This window comes from Petromyzon marinus, chromosome 64 (assembly GCF_048934315.1).
Source record: "Petromyzon marinus isolate PM22_M1 ecotype Great Lakes invasive population chromosome 64, UKy_Petmar_22M1.pri1.0, whole genome shotgun sequence".
NCBI lineage: Eukaryota > Metazoa > Chordata > Hyperoartia > Petromyzontiformes > Petromyzontidae > Petromyzon > Petromyzon marinus.
Window position 1 is genome coordinate 8,756,799 of NC_133730.1, and position 23,283 is coordinate 8,780,081.

Here is a 23,283-nt window from a genome sequence, read left to right on the forward strand (position 1 = left end):
CACTCCTCACTCACTCCACTCACTCACTCACTCCTCACTCACCCACCCTCCTCACTCACTCCTCACTCACTCCCAACTCACTCCTCACTCACTCACTTCCTCTCTCACTCACCCACTCCTCACTCCCACTCACTCCACACTCCTACTCACTCACCACTCACTCCCACCTTCACTCACTCCACTCACTCACTCACCTCACTCACTCACTTTCCTCACTCACTCACTCACTCCTCACTCACTCCCACTCACTCACCCACCCTCACTCCTCCCCACTCACTCTCACTCACTCCCACACTCACTCACTCATCACTCACTCACTCACTCCACTCACTCACTCCCCACTCACTCACTCACTCCTCACTCACTCACTCACTCCTCACTCACCTACCTCACTCACTCACTCACCCACTCCCTCACTCACTCACTCACTCACTCACTCCTCACTCCACCCTCACTCACTCACTCCTCACTCACTCCTCACTCACTCACTCACCCACTCCTCACTCACTCCTCACTCACTCACTCACCCACTCCTCACTCACTCCTCACTCACTCACTCACTCACCTCACTCACTCCACTCTCTTTCCTCACTCACTCCACTCACTCCTCACTCACCCACCTACTCACTCCTCACTCACTCACTCACTCCCCACTCACTCCTCACTCACTCACTCACTCCTCACTCACTCCTCACTCACTCACTCACTCACTCCTCACTCACTCACTCACTCCCCACTCACTCCTCACTCACTCACTCACTCCTCACTCACTCACTCACCCACTCCTCACTCACTCACTCCTCACTCACTCACTCCTCACCCACTCACCCACTCCTCACCCACTCACTCACTCTTCACTCACTCCTCACTCACCCACTCCTCACTCACTCACTCCTCACCCACTCCTCACTCACTCACTCACTCTTCACTCACTCCTCACTCACTCACTCCTCACTCACTCACTCCTCACCCACTCCTCACTCACTCCTCACTCACTCCTCACTCACCCACTCCTCACTCACTCACTCCTCACCCACTCCTCACCCACTCACTCACTCTTCACTCACTCCTCACTCACTCACTCCTCACTCACTCACTCCTCACCCACTCCTCACTCACTCCTCACTCACTCACTCACTCACTCACTCACTCCTCACTCACTCACTCACTCCCCACTCACTCCTCACTCATTCACCCACTCCTCACTCCTCACTCACTCCCCACTCACTCCTCACTCACTCACTCACTCACCCACTCCTCACTCACTCACTCACTCACTCACTCACTCCTCACTCACTCCTCACTCACTCACTCCTCACTCACTCCTCACTCACTCTTCACTCACTCCTCACTCACCCACTCACTCCTCACTCACCCACCTACTCACTCCTCACTCACTCACTCACTCCCCACTCACCCACTCCTCACTCACTCACTCACTCACTCCTCACTCACTCACTCACTCTTCACTCACTCCTCACTCACTCACTCACTCCTCACTCACCCACCTACTCACTCCTCACTCACTCACTCACTCCCCACTCACTCCTCACTCACTCCTCACTCACTCACTCACCCACTCCTCACTCACTCACTCACTCCTCACCCACTCCTCACTCACTCACTCACTCCCCACTCACTCCTCACTCACTCCTCACTCACTCACTCACCCACTCCTCACTCACTCCTCACTCACTCACCCACTCCTCACTCACTCCTCACTCACTCACTCACTCACTCCTCACTCACTCCTCACTCACTCTTCACTCACTCCTCACTCACCCACTCACTCCTCACTCACCCACCTACTCACTCCTCACTCACTCACTCACTCCCCACTCACTCCTCACTCACTCACTCACTCCTCACTCACTCCTCACTCACTCACTCACTCACTCCTCACTCACTCACTCACTCCCCACTCACTCCTCACTCACTCACTCACTCCTCACTCACTCACTCACCCACTCCTCACTCACTCACTCCTCACTCACTCACTCCTCACCCACTCACCCACTCCTCACCCACTCACTCACTCTTCACTCACTCCTCACTCACCCACTCCTCACTCACTCACTCCTCACCCACTCCTCACTCACTCACTCACTCTTCACTCACTCCTCACTCACTCACTCCTCACTCACTCACTCCTCACCCACTCCTCACCCACTCCTCACTCACTCCTCACTCACTCACTCATCACTCACTCACTCCTCACTCACTCACTCACTCCCCACTCACTCCTCACTCATTCACCCACTCCTCACTCCTCACTCACTCCCCACTCACTCCTCACTCACTCACTCACCCACTCCTCACTCACTCACTCACTCCTCACTCACTCCTCACTCACTCACTCCTCACTCACTCCTCACTCACTCTTCACTCACTCCTCACTCACCCACTCACTCCTCACTCACCCACCTACTCACTCCTCACTCACTCACTCACTCCCCACTCACCCACTCCTCACTCACTCACTCACTCCTCACTCACTCCTCACTCACTCACTCACTCTTCACTCACTCCTCACTCACTCACTCACTCCTCACTCACCCACCTACTCACTCCTCACTCACTCACTCACTCCCCACTCACTCCTCACTCACTCCTCACTCACTCACTCACCCACTCCTCACTCACTCACTCACTCCTCACCCACTCCTCACTCACTCACTCACTCCCCACTCACTCCTCACTCACTCCTCACTCACTCACTCACCCACTCCTCACTCACTCCTCACTCACTCACTCACTCACCCACTCCTCACTCACTCCTCACTCACTCACTCACTCACTCCTCACTCACTCCTCACTCACTCTTCACTCACTCCTCACTCACCCACTCACTCCTCACTCACCCACCTACTCACTCCTCACTCACTCACTCACTCCCCCACTCACTCCTCACTCACTCACTCCTCACTCACTCCTCACTCACTCACTCCTCACTCACTCACTCACTCCCCACTCACTCCTCACTCACTCACTCACTCCTCACTCACTCACTCACCCACTCCTCACTCACTCACTCCTCACTCACTCACTCCTCACCCACTCACCCACTCCTCACGCACTCACTCACTCTTCACTCACTCCTCACTCACCCACTCCTCACTCACTCACTCCTCACCCACTCCTCACTCACTCACTCACTCTTCACTCACTCCTCACTCACTCACTCCTCACTCACTCACTCCTCACCCACTCCTCACTCACTCCTCACTCACTCCTCACTCACCCACTCCTCACTCACTCACTCCTCACCCACTCCTCACCCACTCACTCACTCTTCACTCACTCCTCACTCACTCACTCCTCACTCACTCACTCCTCACCCACTCCTCACTCACTCCTCACTCACTCACTCATCACTCACTCACTCCTCACTCACTCACTCACTCCCCACTCACTCCTCACTCATTCACCCACTCCTCACTCCTCACTCACTCCCCACTCACTCCTCACTCACTCACTCACCCACTCCTCACTCACTCACTCACTCCTCACTCACTCCTCACTCACTCACTCACTCCTCACTCACTCCTCACTCACTCTTCACTCACTCCTCACTCACCCACTCACTCCTCACTCACCCACCTACTCACTCCTCACTCACTCACTCACTCCCCACTCACCCACTCCTCACTCACTCACTCACTCTTCACTCACTCCTCACTCACTCACTCACTCTTCACTCACTCCTCACTCACTCACTCACTCCTCACTCACCCACCTACTCACTCCTCACTCACTCACTCACTCCCCACTCACTCCTCACTCACTCCTCACTCACTCACTCACCCACTCCTCACTCACTCACTCACTCCTCACCCCCCACTCACTCACTCCCACTCACTCTCACTCACTCCTCACTCACTCACTCACCCACTCCTCACTCACTCCTCACTCACTCCTCACCCACTCCTCTCACTCACTCCTCACTCACTCACTCACTCCCTCACTCACTCACACTCACTCACTCCTCACTCACTCACTCACTCCCTCACTCACTCACTCACTCCCCACTCACTCCTCACTCCTCACTCACCCACTCCTCACTCACTCACTCCTCACCCACTCCTCACCCACTCACTCACTCTTCACTCACTCCTCACTCACTCCTCACTCACTCACTCCTCACCCACTCCTCACTCACTCCTCACTCACTCACTCATCACTCACTCACTCCTCACTCACTCACTCACTCACTCCCCACTCACTCCTCACTCATTCACCCACTCCTCACTCCTCACTCACTCCCCACTCACTCCTCACTCACTCACTCACCCACTCCTCACTCACTCACTCACTCCTCACTCACTCCTCACTCACTCACTCACTCCTCACTCACTCTTCACTCACTCCTCACTCACCCACTCACTCCTCACTCACCCACCTACTCACTCCTCACTCACTCACTCACTCCCCACTCACCCACTCCTCACTCACTCACTCACTCCTCACTCACTCCTCACTCACTCACTCACTCTTCACTCACTCCTCACTCACTCACTCACTCCTCACTCACCCACCTACTCACTCCTCACTCACTCACTCACTCCCCACTCACTCCTCACTCACTCCTCACTCACTCACTCACCCACTCCTCACTCACTCCTCACTCACTCACTCACCCACTCCTCACTCACTCCTCACTCACTCACTCACTCCTCACTCACTCACTCACTCCTCACTCACTCACTCACTCCTCACTCACTCACTCACTCCTCACTCACTCACTCACTCCTCACTCACTCACCCACTCACTCACTCCTCACTCACTCACTCCCCACTCACTCCTCACTCACTCACTCACTCCCCACTCACTCCTCTCCCTCCCCCCCCCCCCTCCCCAGGCTCAGAGGCCACAGCAAGTGGAGCGAGATGAGGGAGGGCGCCGTCGTCCGGGAATCCTCCGCGGGGCCCTCCGGGAATGGCTCCGGCCTCCTGCGAGCTTCCTTCCCCCTGAGCGAGCCGGTGCAGCTTTGCCTTGGCCTCGCCGTGCTCATCAGCAGCCCGGACACGAGGGTGCGACCCGTCTACCGCACGCTGCCGGCGAGAAAACTAGGTACGGGCACACAGACCAAGTTCACCCCTCCTCCCCCCACCACCACCACCACCAACACGACCTCCTGCATCCCAGGCGATGGAGTTAACATCTCACAGCCACCGTGATGATGATGATGATGTTGTTGATGAGAGAGAGAGAGAGAGACGCGCAAACTGCATATTTGCAGCAAGCATCGACAGGGTCGGAATGGAACCCACGACCTCCCGTACATCAGGCGAGGTAGTCAACATCTCCTGGCCACCGCCAGTGACTCGTCGCGAGTCACCGGTGACCAGACTGAGACCACCAACTCACCCCCCCCCCCCCCCCCCGCTCACTCTGTGTGTGTGTACGTGGGTCTCAGCGGCACCCCTAATGTCACCCCCCCCCCCCCGCCTCCCACCACCCCCGTCCGCCTTTGTATCCCAGTCCAAGCCCCGAAGCCTGGGAATCTCTCCCTGGCGATTGACAGCCATGGAGAGGTCGTGGTGAGTTGGGAAGTTCCCGACCTGCAGTCCAGCTCGAGACCACCTAGTAGCCTCATGTACAACGTGTGCATGACGGACAACGTGGACACGGTGAGAATAATAGCATCGTCAGCACCACCATCAACGTCGGCACCACCATCACCGTCATCGTCAGCACCGTCACCGTCATCAGCAACATCGTCGTCAGCACCATCACCATCATCATCAGCACCGTCATCGTCAGCACCACCATCATCATCAGCACCACCATCATCATCAGCACCGTCATCATCAGCAGCATCACCATCATCAGCAACATCGTCGCCAGCACCATCATCATCAGCACCACCACCATCATCATCACCATCATCATCAGCACCACAATCATCAGCAGCATCACCATCATCAGCACCGTAATCAGCACCGTAATCAGCACCGTCATCATCAGCAGCATCACCATCATCAGCAACATCATCGTCAGCACCGTCATCATCAGCAGCGCCATCAGCAGCACCATCATAATCACGATCATCATTTGCACCATCAGCATCATAATCATCAGCACCGTCACCATCATCAGCAACATCATCGTCAGCACCATCACCATCATCATCAGCACCGTCATCGTCAGCACCACCATCATCATCAGCACCGTCATCATCAGCAGCATCACCATCATCAGCAACATCGTCGCCAGCACCACCATCATCGTCAGCACTACCGTCATCGTCAGCACCACCACCATCATCATCACCATCATCATCAGCACCACAATCATCAGCAGCATCACCAACATCAGCACCGTAATCAGCACCGTCATCATCAGCAGCATCACCATCATCAGCAACATCATCGTCAGCACCGTCATCATCAGCAGCGCCATCAGCAGCACCATCATAATCACGATCATCATTTGCACCATCAGCACCATAATCATTAGCACCATCATCATCAGCACCATAATAATCAGCAGCATCATCATTATCAGTAACATCATCGTCAGCACCATCATCATCATCAGCACCATCATCATCATCATCAGCACCATCATTATCATCAGCACCATTATTATCAGCACCATCATCAGCATCATTAGCACCATCTTCAGCAGCCGTTATCAACATCACCTTCATCAGCAGCATCATCATCAGCGGTGCCATCATCACTGTCATTACTGCCATCACCAGCAGCATGATCAGCAGCAGCAGCAGCCATAATCAGCATCATCATCAGCAGCATCATCATCGTGACCAGGGGCGTTATAGTAAATCAACACCGGTGACGAACATCTGAACAGGCCCTAGGCCAATGACGAAATCGCTGCTGCTGCTGCTTGCAGGGAACAGGAGCGGCTGGAATGCAGCCCCGTTACGACTTTCCACATGTCACAACAACGTGCTTGCTTGTAGGTTGAGTGTCGCCGGGTGGAGGGATGCAACGTTCAGCCGCAGAGATGCAGTTGTTCATTGCATCAAGCGCCTTGGATTAAGGCTGCTGCTGCTGCTACTGCTGCTACTGCTGCGATGCATAAATCCGTGCAGTTTAACGCGTGGGCTTTCACGGCCAACAACACATTCTCCTGCGGAGGGGGCTGGTAGGAACGTCGGGCTGCTCGGTCAATGGCCAGGGTCAACAACAGCGGCACCACCACGTGGTGTATTCCGCACAATATGCCCGACTGTGAGGGCGGGCACAAGCCGGCGTGAGTAGGTTAAAGGTTGAGTTTTATAAGGGCACCACGGGGTGACCAGCCCCTCCCCACCCCTCCCCACCCCTCCCACCCCCCACCCAGCCCCTCCCACCCCCCACCCAGCCCCTCCCCATCAAGACCCACCCCACCCAGCCCCACCCCTCCCACCACCCACCCAGCCCCTCCCCACCCAGCCCCCCCCCGCCCCCCACCCAGCCCCTCCCCACCCAGCCCATCCCCACCCAGCCCCTCCCTACCCTCCCCTCCCCACCCAGCCCCTCTCCACCCAGCCCCACCCCTCCCACGTGGACAGACATCCACAGACATACACAATGAATCCCCTGCCTCCTGTGAATTAATCCCGGTTGGGCTTCCAGTCCACTACGTTTCCTGCTACCAGTGTTATCCATAATGGGTAACTGTGGACCCCCTGATCCGGGCCAGCAGATGCTGCCGGGAACACGGTGGAATTCTCCAGGAAGAGCTAGAGTCTGTTTATAGTAGTGTATAGTGTAGTAGTGTATAGTGTAGTGTAGTAGTGTATAGTGTAGTGTAGTAGTGTATAGTGTAGTAGTGTATAGTGTAGTGTATAGTGTAGTAGTGTATAGTGTAGTGTTGTGTATAGCAGTGTAGTGTAGTAGTGTAGTACTGTATAGTGTATTAGTTTATTGTTTAGTGTATAGTAGTATTGTGTATAACAGTGTAGTGTATACTAGTGCAGTAGTGTATAGTGTAGTAGTATATAGTGTTGTGTATAGTAGTGTAGTGTATAGTAGTTTAGTGTTTAGTAGTGTAGTGTATAGTAGTGTATAGTGTTGTGTATAGTAGTGCAGTGTATAGTAGTTTAGTGTTTAGTGGTGTAGTGCATAGTAGTGTAGTGTATAGTGTACAGTAGTGTATAGTGTACAGTAGTGTATAGTAGTATAGTGTATAGTATATAGTAGTGTGTAGTGTATAGTAGTGTAGCATACAGTAGTGTATAGTAGTGTATAGTATAGTAGTGTATAGTGTACAGTAGTGTAGTGTATAGTGTATAGTAGTGTATAGTGTATAGTAGTGTATATCAAAGCGAAATCATGGAAACTCAGATGATTCGTTCTACAGCCCAAAAATGCTGTATTCATATAAAAATGATTAATACAAAATATATTTTAATATTTTTATTATTTAAATGTAATATAAAGTAATCTAATTTATTAATTACATTTAATCGTCTCTGGTGTGAGGTAGACGAGAGAGAGGAGGAGGGTTATTGTCTAGGACGACTTTCACTTGCAGTACAGTTACTAAAGAACAGTCACTACACTTGGACACAAAATAAAATAAAAATGCTTTATGCACACACACGTGGTCACAACACTATAGTACTGTAGTAAACAGTATACACGTGGTCACAACACTATAGTACTGTAGTAAACAGTATACACGTGGTCACAACACTATAGTACTGTAGTAAACAGTATACACGTGGTCACAACACTATAGTACTGTAGTAAACAGTATACACGTGGTCACAACACTATAGTACTGTAGTAAATAGTATACACGTGGTCACAACACTATACAGTACTGTAGTAAACAGTATACACGTGGTCACAACACTATAGTACTATAGTAAACAGTATACACGTGGTCACAACACTATAGTACTGCAGTAAACAGTATACACGTGGTCACAACACTATAGTACTATAGTAAACAGTACACACGTAGTCACAATCAGAAAGGGTTTTATTCGCCATGAAAGTTCGCAGAGACAAGGAATTTTACTTTGGCAGGAAGGTGCATACATTCAACATATAGTAATCTTAAATCTAAAATAAGTGATATACAAGTCTAACTATATAAAAGTTACAGAGTCTAACTAACACTAAAGGGCTAAAGTATGTAAAATCTTGAATAAATATTGAATATAAAGTAGCTATAAGATACAATCTAAAAATACAAATAGGGTAACATAGTGCAAATATGGCAAGGTGTAATTTTGTAGATAAAATGTCAAAGTCAGTGTAAGCCCTTGGCCTTGTTGAAGAGGCCAGCAGCAGATGGGAAGAAACTGTCTTTATGGCGTGAAGTTTTGGTCCTGATGGACCGCAGCCTTCTGCCGGAGTGGAGTAGCCGGAACAGAGAGTGTCCAGGGTGGGAGAAATCGGCCATAATCTTCCTCGCTCGCCTCATGGTCCTTGTCGTGTGCAGGTCCTCTAGGGTTGGTAGATTGCAGGCAATCACCTTCTCAGCAGTGTGGATGATACGCTGCAGTCTGCTCTTGGCAGTGGCAGCAGCGTACCAGACGGTTATGGAGGAGGTGAGGATGGATTCAGTGATCGCTGTATAGAAGTGCACCATCATTGTCTTTGGCAGGTTGAATTTCTTCAGCTGCCGTAGGAAGTGCATCCTCTGTTGAGCTCTTTTGGTGTGAGGGAGCTGATGTTCAGTTCCCACTTGAGGTCCCGGGAGAGAATAGTGTCCAGGAAGCGGAAGGACTCTACAGTTTTGACTGGGGAGTCTAACAGGGTGATGGGGGTGAGTGGGGCTGTATTCTTCCTGAAGTCCACAACCATCTCAACTGTCTTTAGAGCATTTAGCTCTAAGTTGTTCTGGCTACAGTACTGTAGTAAACATTATACACGTGGTCACAACACTATAGTACTATAGTAAACAGTATACACGTGGTCACAACACTATAGTACTATAGTAAACAGTATACACGTGGTCACAACACTATAGTACTGTAGTAAACAGTATACACGTGGTCACAACACTATAGTACTGTAGTAAACAGTATACACGTGGTCACAACACTATAGTACTATAGTAAACAGTATACACGTGGTCACAACACTATAGTACTAGAGTAAACAGTGGTCACAACACTATAGTACTATAGTAAACAGTATACACGTGGTCACAACACTATAGTACTATAGTAAACAGTATACACGTGGTCACAACACTATAGAACTATAGTAAACAGTATACACGTGGTCACAACACTATAGTACTATAGTAAACAGGATACACGTGGTTACAACACTATAGTACTGTAGTAAACAGTATACACGTGGTCACAACACTATAGTACTATAGTAAACAGTATACACGTGGTCACAACACTATAGTACTGTAGTAAACAGTATACACGTGGTCACAACACTATAGTACTGTAGTAAACAGTATACACGTGGTCACAACACTATAGTACTATAGTAAACAGTATACACGTGGTCACAACACTATAGTACTATAGTAAACAGTATACACGTGGTCACAACACTATAGTACTATAGTAAACAGTATACACGTGGTCACAACACTATATTACTAGAGTAAACAGTGGTCACAACACTATAGTACTATAGTAAACAGTATACACGTGGTCACAACACTATAGTACTGTAGTAAACAGTATACACGTGGTCACAATACTATAGTACTGTAGTAAACAGTATACACGTGGTCACAACACTATAGTACTGTAGTAAACAGTATACACGTGGTCACAACACTATAGTACTATAGTAAACAGTATACACGTGGTCACAACACTATAGTACTAGAGTAAACAGTGGTCACAACACTATAGTACTATAGTAAACAGTATACACGTGGTCACAACACTATAGTACTGTAGTAAACAGTATACACGTGGTCACAACACTATAGTACTGTAGTAAACAGTATACACGTGGTCACAACACTATAGTACTGTAGTAAACAGTATACACGTGGTCACAACACTATAGTACTATAGCAAACAGTATACACGTGGTCACAACACTATAGTACTATAGTAAACAGTATACACGTGGTCACAACACTATAGTACTATAGTAAACAGTATACACGTGGTCACAACACTATAGTACTGTAGAAAACAGTATACACGTGGTCACAACACTATAGTACTATAGTAAACAGTATACACGTGGTCACAACACTATAGTACTATAGTAAACAGTATACGCTCGCACGGATGTTGACTATACGAGTGAGGCACGCCGACTGAGACCGAGCTTGGGAGATGATTACCCACAATTCCCCAGCGAGAGAGAGAGAGAAGAACCATTGGCTCAGTTGTGATCACGTGACGCTCGGCAGACAAAGCGTATACTGTACGTACTGCTCGTATTGCAAGACCCTCGCTCGTTTATCAAATTAATATTTATTTAAAAACGTTTGCTCGTCTTGCAAAACACTCGCAGACCAAGGTACTCGCAATCCAAGGTTCTACTGTGCCTTGTTTCTTTGGTACCATGATAAAGGTTTGATCTTGGCAAAAACGGTCCATTGAGATGCGAATTCATGTTCATGCGATCTCACTCAAAGCACTCTAACACATTATCCTGCGGAGGGAGCTGGTGGTAGGAACGTCGGGTTGCTCGGTCAATGGCCAAGGTCAACAACAACGGCGGCACCACCACGTGGTGTGTTCAGCACAATATGCCCGACTGTGAGGGCGGGCACAAGCCGGCGTGAGTAGGTGAAACGTTGAGTTTTATAAGGGCACCACGGGGTGAGCAGCCCCTCCCCACCCAGCCCCTCCCCTCCCACCCCCCATCCAGCCCCTCCCTCCCCACCCTCCCCACCCAGCCCCACCCCTCCCATTTTTGGATGCACGACGGACGGACGGACACAATAATCCCCTATGGGTTGGTGGTGGTGTAGTAACCAGGAGGTTCCCACTCAGTATAATGGATACACAATCGAGTGTTTAATATATAATGCCTCGTCACAGAGGCCTGAGGATCGCTCCTCGTCGCGATCGAAACCTCGTGATCTGTTATTTACTTTCCTACCTACGTGACTTTACCCGAAGAACCTAAGGGTATGTATGGATGTTGAAGATGAAGCTCACCTCGTCCTCCTCTTCATCGTCCTGTAGGTTTGCATCGAGAGGAAGGAGCCCAGGGCATTCGTGGACAATGAGAAAGTCCACACCATCGCGGTGCAGGCCCGGCTGTGTGACAGCTGGGACAACAAGATTACCTGGGATCACAGCAGTGAGTGGCAGCACCTCGTGCTCCCAGGTGATGGTGGTGGTGGTGGAGGTGGTGGTGGTGGTGGTGATAGTAGTGGTGATGGTGGTGGTGATGGTAGTGGTGATGGTGGTGATGGTGGTGGTGGTGGTGATGGTGGTGGTGGTGGTCATAGTGGTGGTGGTGATAGTGGTGGTGGTGATAGTGGTGGTGGTGGTGGTGATGGTGGTGGTGGTAATAGTGGTGGTGGTGGTCATAGTGGTGGTGGTGGTGGTCATAGTGGTGGTGGTCATAGTGGTGGTGGTGATAGTGGTGGTGGTGGTGGTGATAGTGGTGGTGGTGATAGTGGTGGTGGTGGTCATAGTGGTGGTGGTGATGGTGGTGATGGTGGTGGTGGTGGTGGTGATTGTGATGATAGTGGTGATAGTGGTGGTGGTGATGGTGGTGGTGATGGTAGTGGTGGTGGTGATAGTAGTGGTGGTGGTGATGGTGGTGGTGATGGTGGTGGTGGTGATGGTGATGGTGGTGATAGTGGTGGTGGTGGTGATGGTGATGAGAGTGGTGATGATGGTGGAGGTGATAGTGTTGGTAGTGGTGGTGGTGGTGATGGTGGTGGTGAAGGTGATGGTGGTGGTGATAGTGGTGGTGGTGATGAGAGTGGTGATGATGGTGGTGGTGATGAGAGTGGTGATGGTGATGAGAGTGGTGATGGTGATAGTGGTGGTGGTATTGATAATGGTGTTGGTGGTGACAGTGGTGTTGAGAGTGGTGATGTTGATGAGACTGGTGATGGTGGTGACAGTGGTGATGACAGTGGTGATGAGAGTGGTGATGGTGATAGCAGCTACATACTCTGGAGGTGTGACGTTGATTAATAATGTGGGAGGGAAACGCCGAAGGTCCTGGAGAAAAATCCATCTGCGCCAAGGGGAGAGAGAGAGACACGCAAACTCCAATTATACAGCAGCAGGCGTCAGGGTCGAGATCGAACCCACGACCTCCTGCATACCAGACGAGGTAGTTAACATCTCCTAGCCACCGTGATGATGATGATGAGAGAGACACGCAAACTCCAAATATACAGCAGCAGGCGTCAGGGTCGAGATCGAACCCACGACCTCCTGCATACCAGGCGAGGTAGTTAACATCTCCTAGCCACCGTGATGATGATGATGATGAGAGAGAGACACGCAAACTCCAAATATACAGCAGGCGTCAGGGTCGGGATCGAACCCACGACCTCCTGCAGACCGGGCGAGGTAGTCAACATCTCCTAGCCACCGTGGCGCCCGGTGGCGAGAGGCCTACAGCCCTCGAGACTCCTGGAGTCTGATGCGGGAGCAGCAAAGAAATCCGAAGAGCTAGGAAGCTCTTTGCACCACACGCGCCCCCAGTATGGGACAAAGGCGGCCGTGGCGTGGTGCCGGAACCCTCCCCCCACCCCCACTCCGCCCCCTCGCCGACCGCACTTGCCCCAGCAGTCCGGCAAGGCTACACGGGGGACCTTTGTCTTTGTGTGGGTGAACAGCGCGGAAGGACGAGGATAAGGAGGGGAAGGATCTCCTCGTCGCGGCCGCGCTCATTGCTCCTGCCATCATCGCCTTCGTCATCATGTGCATCGCCGTCAAATACGGATGGTACACCTCACCTCGTCACCACCCACACACTCGTCATCAACCACACACCTCGTCACCACCCACACACCTCGTCACCACCCACACACCTCGTCACCACCCACACACCTCGTCACCACCCACACACCTCGTCACTACCCACACACTCGTCATCACCCACACACCTCGTGACCAACCACACACCTCGTCACTACCCACACACTCGTCATCACCCACACACCTCGTCACCAACCACACTCCTCGTCACCACCCACAAACCTCGTCACCAACCACACACCTCGTCACCACCCACACACCTCGTCACCACCCACACTCCTTCTCACCAGTCGCCCACCCACAGGGTTAGGGAGTGTGTAACAGATGGAGATTAGTCCACACACTCTGCTACACCGCCTTCTCCTGGCTGATACTGGGGGTACAGCTCCTCCTCCACTCACACGGGAAGAGCGGTGACATCGTCACGGCGCTTGTGCCAGGCTAGGTGCACGCTACGACACGCACGGCGCCTGAGTAAACAGCGCGCTGCGCTACGAACCCGACGGACCGAGTTCGATTCCCGCTCGTGGCCAGCGCTTCCCTCTAGGTCGACTCGGCCTCAAATGAGTACCTGGTGCACAGTAAACCATCGCCACTGGGGAGACAAAGGCGGCCGGGTCGCGGTGCTGGCCCCCCCCCCCCCACCCCCTCGTGCGCCGTGCCGGCCTTCGTAGGCGCTGCTACTCGCAGCACTTGCCCCAGCAGTCTGTTAAGGCTACACGGGGGACCTTTGTCTTTGTGTGCACGTCCTGGTCGCACAGGATGGTCAAGGCCCACGTGTGGCCTCAAATCCCTGGGCCCAGCGACCTCCTCCACGACTTCAAGTTCGCCAAGGAGCAGATCGCACAGGTGAGTCGTCCTCTCTCTGAGTCGTCCTCTCTGAGTCGTCCTCTCTCTGTCTCTGAGTCTTTCTCTGAGTCGTCCTCTCTCTGAGTCGTCCTCTCTCTGAGTCGTCCTCTCTGAGTCGTCCTCTCTCTGAGTCGTCCTCTCTGTCTCTCTCTCTCTGAGTCTCTCTCAGAGTCGTCCTCTCTCTGAGTCGTCCTCTCTCTGAGTCGTCCTCTCTCTCTCTCTCTCTGAGTCGTCCTCTCTCTCTGAGTCGTCCTCTCTCTCTCTGAATCGTCCTCTCTCTGAGTCGTCCTCTCTCTCTGAGTCGTCCTCTCTCTCTCTGAGTCGTCCTCTCTCTCTCTGAGTCGTCCTCTCTCTGAGTCGTCCTCTCTCTCTGAGTCGTCCTCTCTCTGAGTCGTCCTCTCTCTGAGTCGTCCTCTCTCCGAGTCGTCCTCTCTCTCTCTCTGAGTCGTCCTCTCTCTCTGAGTCGTCCTCTCTCTGAGTCGTCCTCTCTGAGTCGTCCTCTCTCTGAGTCGTCCTCTCTCTGAGTCGTCCTCTCTCTGAGTCGTCCTCTCTCTCTCTGAGTCTCTCTCTGAGTCGTCCTCTCTCTGAGTCGTCCTCTCTCTCTCTGAGTCGGCCTCTCTCTCTGAGTCGTCCTCTCTCTCTGAGTCGTCCTCTCTCTGAGTCGTCCTCTCTCTCTGAGTCGTCCTCTCTCTCTCTGAGTCGTCCTCTCTCTCTCTGAGTCGTCCTCTCTCTGAGTCGTCCTCTCTCTCTGAGTCGTCCTCTCTCTCTGAGTCGTCCTCTCTCTCTGAGTCGTCCTCTCTCTGAGTCGTCCTCTCTCTCTCTGAGTCGTCCTCTCTCTGAGTCGTCCTCTCTCTGAGTCGTCCTCTCTCTCTCTGAGTCGTCCTCTCTCTCTGAGTCGTCCTCTCTCTCTGAGTCGTCCTCTCTCTCTGAGTCGTCCTCTCTCTCTCTGAGTCGTCCTCTCTCTCTCAGTCGTTCTCTCTCTCTCTCTCTGAGTCGTCCTCTCTCTCTCTCTCTGAGTCATCCTCTCTCTCTCTGAGTCATCCTCTCTCTCTCTGAGTCGTTCTCTCTCTCTGAGTCGTCCTCTCTCTCTCTCTGAGTCGTCCTCTCTCTCTGAGTCGTCCTCTCTGAGTCGTCCTTTCTCTGAGTCGTCCTCTCTCTCTGAGTCGTCCTCTCTCTCCGAGTCGTCCTTTCTCTGAGTCGTCCTCTCTCTCTGAGTCGTCCTCTCTCTCTCTGAGTCGTCCTCTCTCTCTCTGAGTCGTCCTTTCTCTCTCTGAGTCGTCCTCTCTCTGAGTCGTCCTCTCTCTCTCTGAGTCGTCCTCTCTCTGTCTCTGAGTCTTTCTCTGAGTCGTCCTCTCTCTGAGTCGTCCTCTCTCTGAGTCGTCCTCTCTGAGTCGTCCTCTCTCTGAGTCGTCCTCTCTCTGAGTCGTCCTCTCTGTCTCTCTCTCTCTGAGTCTCTCTCAGAGTCGTCCTCTCTCTGAGTCGTCCTCTCTCTGAGTCGTCCTCTCTCTCTCTCTCTGAGTCGTCCTCTCTCTCTGAGTCGTCCTCTCTCTCTCTGAATCGTCCTCTCTCTGAGTCGTCCTCTCTCTCTGAGTCGTCCTCTCTCTCTGAGTCGTCCTCTCTCTCTGAGTCGTCCTCTCTCTGAGTCGTCCTCTCTCTGAGTCGTCCTCTCTCTCTCTGAGTCGTCCTCTCTCTGAGTCGTCCTCTCTCCGAGTCGTCCTCTCTCTCTCTCTGAGTCGTCCTCTCTCTCTCTGAGTCGTCCTCTCTCTGAGTCGTCCTCTCTGAGTCGTCCTCTCTCTGAGTCGTCCTCTCTCTGAGTCGTCCTCTCTCTGAGTCGTCCTCTCTCTCTCTCTGAGTCTCTCTCTGAGTCGTCCTCTCTCTGAGTCGTCCTCTCTCTCTCTGAGTCGGCCTCTCTCTCTGAGTCGTCCTCTCTCTCTGAATCGTCCTCTCTCTGAGTCGTCCTCTCTCTCTGAGTCGTCCTCTCTCTCTCTGAGTCGTCCTCTCTCTCTCTGAGTCGTCCTCTCTCTGAGTCGTCCTCTCTCTCTGAGTCGTCCTCTCTCTCTGAGTCGTCCTCTCTCTCTGAGTCGTCCTCTCTCTGAGTCGTCCTCTCTCTGAGTCGTCCTCTCTCTGAGTCGTCCTCTCTCTCTGAGTCGTCCTCTCTCTCTGAGTCGTCCTCTCTCTCTCTCTGAGTCGTCCTCTCTCTCTCTGAGTCGTCCTCTCTCTCTGAGTCGTCCTCTCTCTCTCTGAGTCGTCCTCTCTCTCTCAGTCGTTCTCTCTCTGAGTCGTCCTCTCTCTCTCTCTCTCTGAGTCGTCCTCTCTCTCTCTCTCTCTGAGTCGTCCTCTCTCTCTCTCTCTGAGTCATCCTCTCTCTCTCTGAGTCGTTCTCTCTCTCTGAGTCGTCCTCTCTCTCTCTGAGTCGTCCTCTCTCTCTGAGTCGTCCTCTCTGAGTCGTCCTTTCTCTGAGTCGTCCTCTCTCTCTGAGTCGTCCTCTCTCTCTCTGAGTCGTCCTTTCTCTGAGTCGTCCTCTCTCTCTGAGTCGTCCTCTCTCTCTGAGTCGTCCTCTCTCTCTCTGAGTCGTCCTCTCTCTCTGAGTCGTCCTCTCTCTGAGTCGTCCTCTCTCTCTGAGTCGTCCTCTCTCTCTGAGTCGTCCTCTCTCTCTCTGAATCGTCCTCTCTCTGAGTCGTCCTCTCTCTCTGAGTCGTCCTCTCTCTCTGAGTCATCCTCTCTCTCTCTGAGTCATCCTCTCTCTCTCTGAGTCGTTCTCTCTCTCTGAGTCGTCCTCTCTCTCTCTGAGTCGTCCTCTCTCTCTGAGTCGTCCTCTCTGAGTCGTCCTTTCTCTGAGTCGTCCTCTCTCTCTGAGTCGTCCTCTCTCTCTCTGAGTCGTCCTTTCTCTGAGTCGTCCTCTCTCTCTGAGTCGTCCTCTCTCTCTCTGAGTCGTCCTCTCTCTCTCTGAGTCGTCCTCTCTCTCTGAGTCGTCCTCTCTCTCTCTCTCTGAGTCGTCCTCTCTCTCTCTCTCTGAGTCGTCCTCTCTCTCTGAGTCGTCCTCTCTGAGTCGTCCTTTCTCTGAGTCGTCCTCTCTCTCTCTGAGTCGTCCTCTCTCTCTCTGAGTCGTCCTCTCTCTCTCTGAGTCGTCCTTTCTCTCTCTGAGTCGTCCTCTCTCTGAGTCGTCCTCTCTCTCTCTGAGTCGTCCTCTCTCTCTCTGAGTCGTCCTCTCTCTCTCTGAGTCGTCCTCTCTCTCTCTGAGTCGTCAACATCTCCCGACCACCGCGACGACATTCCGACCACACGGCCTGCGTCTCGTGCCAGGCCCCCACGTGCCGCGTGCCGGAGGAGTTCTTCTCCAGCGTGGAGATCCTCTCCGAGTGCGAATCCTCGCGGGCCGCCCGACAGCCGCTCATCCCCTCCATCGTCACGGCTGTCCCCCCTCCTCCCCCTCCTCCTCCGTCCGCTGCCGCCGTGGTCGGCGTTACCGCGGGGGCCGGGGTGCTCGCCACGGCCACGGACTACTGCTCGCTGGCCGAGGCCAACGCGGGTCCGTCGGCGTGGCGACCGGGATGAGGCTTCGCTCCCTCCTCCTCCTCCTGCTGCTGCTGCTGCTGACTCCCCACACCGTGGGAGAGGGGGGGGTCACCTGAAACCAAAGACCCGGGACAAATTCACGATCACCACCTTCATGGACTCTCTCACTCTCCTGCCTCTCCCCTCTCATCCCACTCCCCTCCACTCACTCTCCTACCCCTCCCCTGTCATCTCACTCCCCTCACTCTCCCACCTCTCATCCCACTCTACTCCCCCCCCCACGCACTATCCTACCTCTCCCCTGTCATCTCACTCTACTCCCCTCCACGCACTCTCCTACCCCTCCCCTGTCATCTCATTCCCCTCACTCTCCTACCTCTCCCCTCTCATCTCACTCCACTCCCCTCCACACACTCTCCTACCCCTCCCCTCTCATCTCACTCCACTCCCCTCCACGCACTCTCTGGTTTCAGCCTGGTCACCAATTTCTTCCCAAGAACACGCTGATCTCATCGAGTTCCATTTTGCACGCAAAGTCGCGAAATTCCCGCTGGGTTTGCGAACTTTTTTGTCGTTGACAAATTCAAGTTTCGGTTTGACCGGCACGCAATGAGCGTGACATTCCTCGGTGGCAGGGCAAAGGAGTGGGCAAGTGCTGCCCCCTCCTGCGTATGTGTGTGTGTGTGCGTGCGTGCGCGCGCGTGCGTGTGTGTACGTGCGTGTGTGTACGTGCGTGTGTGTACGTGCGTGTGTGTACGTGCGTGTGTGTGGGGAGCGATAGTGTAGCGGTTAGCGTGCTGCGCTATGAACCTGGCGACCCGGGTTCGATTCCCGCTCACGGCCAACACCAGTGACGATTATCTGAACCGGTCCCGGGCCTCCCCTAGGTCGACTCAGCCTCGAATGAGTACCTAGTGCGGTGGATAAAAATATTGCCACTGGGGAGACAAAGGCGGTCGGGCGTGGTGCTGGCCACCCACCCCTTCGTGTACCGTTCCGGCCTTCATAGGTGCTCGCTAACAGCACTTGCCCCTACAGTCTGGTACAGGCTATACGGGGGATCTTTGTGTGTGTGTGTGTGTGCGTGCGTGCGCGTGTGCGTGTGGACCAGAGCTGACGACGTAAAGAGGACGGCATCCTCAGAGGTAGTTCTTGCGACATCCGCTCTCGCGGACCATCGCGTGTGGATGAGGCCGCCAATTAAAGAAGAAGGGGATCTCAGGGGGTAGCTCTGCTAATTCCGCTTACGCGGGCCACTCTGTCTGTACCAGAGCGTCACTGGGAGATGGACGGGGATCTCGGGGGTAGCTCTGCTATTTCCGCTTCCGCGGGGCCGTCCTCTGCTCGCTGTGAGCGCCCCCTATTGGACGCCGATGGCGGCAAATGGAAATGGAATTTTTTGGGGGGCAGTGGGGGGGGAAATAAATAACTATCGGGTGGTGCGGCACTAACAGTGCAAAGCCCTCTCGCTGTTCGTCCTGCAGTTGAATTTGCGGGCAGGTTTCTGGGAATCCCAACCCACTCCACCACCACCTGAATCAGAATGTTTATTTATACTGGGGGAATCCGATCAGCGATGGAGCCCCTTTTTTTTCCACAGATGTCCAGTAGACATCCACCACCACCAAACCACGGCCACCACAACCGACAATAACGACCACCAACACCACAACTACCACAACTACGACCACCACGACCACCACGACCATCATGACCACCACCAAAACACGACCAGCACCACCAACAACCAAGACCACAAACACCACCACGACCACCACCAAGACCACCAATACCACTACCACCACCACCACTAACACAACTACTACCACCAAGACCACCAACACTACCACCACCAACACACACGACCACCACAAAGACCAACACCATGACCACCACCACGACCACCACAAAGACCACCAACACCAACAACAACCGGCATTCGCCACTAAGTGGTGGTGACGTCACCACGACGCTTGTGCCAGGTCATGTGCACCTTGAGGCCACGTGAAGTGTCGAACGCCCGCTGGCAGGAGGTCACGGGGCAGACCCAGGTGCCACGGGTCGACTGGCTGAGATGACTGGCTGATGCACCACCTGTGCCCCCTACTGTGCCAACCTGCTGTACCTTTAGCCACCCGGCGCTCCGCTCGTTGTTGTGAGCGTCGCTCCTCCGCCGTCGGTTGTTGTTGGAGGGCGACTACCTCCAACTGCCCATTAGCGGCGTCCTTCATGAGCCTCCTCCACAGAGGCCGATCTTGACACCGCTGGTACCAGTCATCGGCAAGTCCACTCAGCTCCACGTCCTCCTGTACCACATCACTCCACCAACACCACCACCAACACCCACGACCATCACCACGACCACCACTACCACCACACAAATGTGTTCACCACGGTGCAGTGTGGGCAGGTTCGTCATGCGGTATAGTGGTGGTGGTGGTGGGGTAAAGTGTGGGTACTGACATCTCTTGCAATGCTCATCCGTCGAGACGGGCCGATTCTGCTAGCGGTGACGTGAGCTGACGAATGCGGGGCTGAGCCTTTACCTTGTATAAGCATTGAATGAATACAGCACCATATCGGAGTATTTTATATGTATATTAAATTAATGTGTATATAAAATATTTTTACGCAAATTTGTTTATTGAGACATATATACAGACCAAATCATGGTTGTATTATATGTTACATTATATGTTACATTATATACGCACGCGTGTGTGGGTGGGAATGGTGGCAGAATGGTTAGCGCGCTGCACTACGCACTCCCGCTCACGACCAACACCAGTGACGATTACCTGAACCGGCCTTGGGCCTCCCCTAGGTCGACTCGGCCTCAAATGAGTACCTGGTGCGACGTGTGAACATTGCCACTGGGGAGACAAAGGCGGCCAGGCGTGGTGGTGCTGGCCACCCTCGTGATGCCGTGCCGGCCTTCACAGGTGCTGCTCGCTAACAGCACTTGCCCCAACGGTCTGCAAAGGCTACACGGGGGATCTTTGTCTTAGGGGTCCATGAACGACACTGGGCAGCTGATTGACACAAACCATGATACGCGGTGCTTATTGCAGACATTGTAAATAATCGATTTTTTTGCTTTTGTTTGCGAATACTCCACTCACGTGACGTGGGTATGGCCGCTGGCTCGCAAATGGCAAAGATGATCGGATTCCACGATTCGGCCTCGGCTCCCCCCTGCGGATGATATCTTCTGGTGGCACGTGAGCGAGAGGTTCGCCAAACAGGCCCACAATGGGAGGAGCTGCTGCTGCTGCTGCTGCGTCGACGCGGATCGTCGTGCAGTGCCCCGCATCGAAGGCCGTAATTGTAATTTGTGTAGCGCATTCTCCTGCGGAGGGGGCTGGTAGGAACGTCGGGCTGCTCGGTCAATGGCCAGGGTCGACGACAACGGCGGCGGCACCACGTGGTGGTGTGTTCCGCACAATATGCCCGACTGTGAGGGCGGGCACAAGCCTGGCGTGAATAGGTTAAACGTTGAGTTTTATAAGGGCACCACGGGGTGAGCAGCCCCTCCCCACCCAGCCCCACCCCTCCCACCCCCCACCCAGCCCCTCCCCTCCCAGCCCCTCCCTCCCCCCACCCAGCCCCTCCCTCCCCCCACCCAGCCCCTCCCTCCCCACCCAGCCCCACCCCTCCCATGTTTGGATGCACGACGGACGGACGGACAGACACAATAATCCCCCTGTGGGCTGTTGGTGTAGTAACCAGGAGGTTCCTACCAGTATTCAGGTAGTCCCCGACTTACGACGGAGACGCTGCTACTATATCCAGGTAGTCCCCGACTTACGATAAGGTAGTCCCCGACTTACGATGGAGATGCGTTCGACGACCCCATCGTAAGTCGAAAATGTCGTAAGTCGGACCATCGTAAGTTGGGGACTACCTGTATATATTGGGGGGGGGGGGGGGTGGACACCCCCCCCCCCCCCAATGGCTACGGCCTTGGCCCGCATTGACCGCCAACAGCGACGTCCCGGACACGCCGGAACTCAACCGGGGAAGAACGATTTGGGGAAAACGTCTAATGGGGCCGTCCATAAATGACGTCACGCGATTTCGGACGATTTTTGACCCCCCTCGTCCTCGTCACACAGCGTCACACAAAGTCAGACCCCCTCCCCCCCTCAAATATGACGTCACAAAGCTCTGCCCTCCCCCCCCCAAACATAATATATAAATCATGCTTCAAATCGCTTTAAACTATTGTCATTGTAGTGCGTATTACTGGTAGGAAACGTAGTTGACTGGAAGCCCAACCGGGATTAATTCTCACAGGAGGCAGGGGATTAATTGTGTATGTCTGTGGATGTCTGTCCACGTGTATCCGGACACCCGGATAAAATGGGAGGGGTGGGGCTGGGTGGAGAGGGGAGGGTGGGGAGGGGAGGGGCTGGGTGGGGGGTGGTAGGGGTGGGGGGTGGGAGGGGTGGGGCTGGGTGGGGAGGGGCTGGGTGGGGAGGGGCTGCCCACCCCGTGGTGCCCTTATAAAACTCAACGTTTAACCTACTCACGCCGGCTTGTGCCCGCCCTCACAGTCGGGCATATTGTGCGGGACACACCACGTGGTGGTGCCGCCGTTGTAGACCCTGGCGATTGACCGAGCAATCCAACGTTCCGACCAGCTCCCTCCGCAGGAGAATGTGATTAATGTGGCGCTGCACTCTGATGTTGTAGGTAATTAAGTAGAACGTGTTGTCTAAATTTATTTGAAGTTGCGCATTTTGACGTGACGTCACATTTCTCAACCCCCCTCGTCACACATCGTCACAAATGTCTGACCCCACCCCCCCTAGGTGCGTGACGTCATTTATGGACGGCCCAAATTGCGATTTTTCTGACAGGATATTGCGATTAAAATCCTAAGTCAAGCTTCGGTTCAAGCTTCAGTGTGTAATAGATTCAGAACACGTGATGGAGCAATACCACGTGATACCATCAACAATATAAACTGCTCTATAGATTCTAATGCAAGGATGAAAACTTAAAAGATATTAATTGCTTCCAAGATGCATTTATTTAAATGTTTTCATTTGAAATGGAG

At 53.2% G+C, this 23,283-nt stretch overlaps 1 protein-coding gene across 1 annotated transcript in view; it reads left to right on the forward strand.

Annotated features, from left to right (window-relative positions):
- Positions 1-20,857, forward strand: part of LOC116957887 (uncharacterized) — a 29,158-nt gene extending 8,301 nt beyond the window's left edge. Inside the window, exons 4-9 of the mRNA XM_032980325.2 lie at positions 4,860-5,071; positions 5,483-5,631; positions 12,093-12,237; positions 13,715-13,823; positions 14,618-14,705; positions 18,009-20,857. Coding sequence (XP_032836216.2) covers positions 4,860-5,071; positions 5,483-5,631; positions 12,093-12,237; positions 13,715-13,823; positions 14,618-14,705; positions 18,009-18,260 — 955 coding nt within the window. The 3' untranslated portion in view covers positions 18,261-20,857. The remainder of the gene's footprint in view (positions 1-4,859; positions 5,072-5,482; positions 5,632-12,092; positions 12,238-13,714; positions 13,824-14,617; positions 14,706-18,008) is intronic.
- Positions 20,858-23,283: the final 2,426 nt, after the last annotated feature.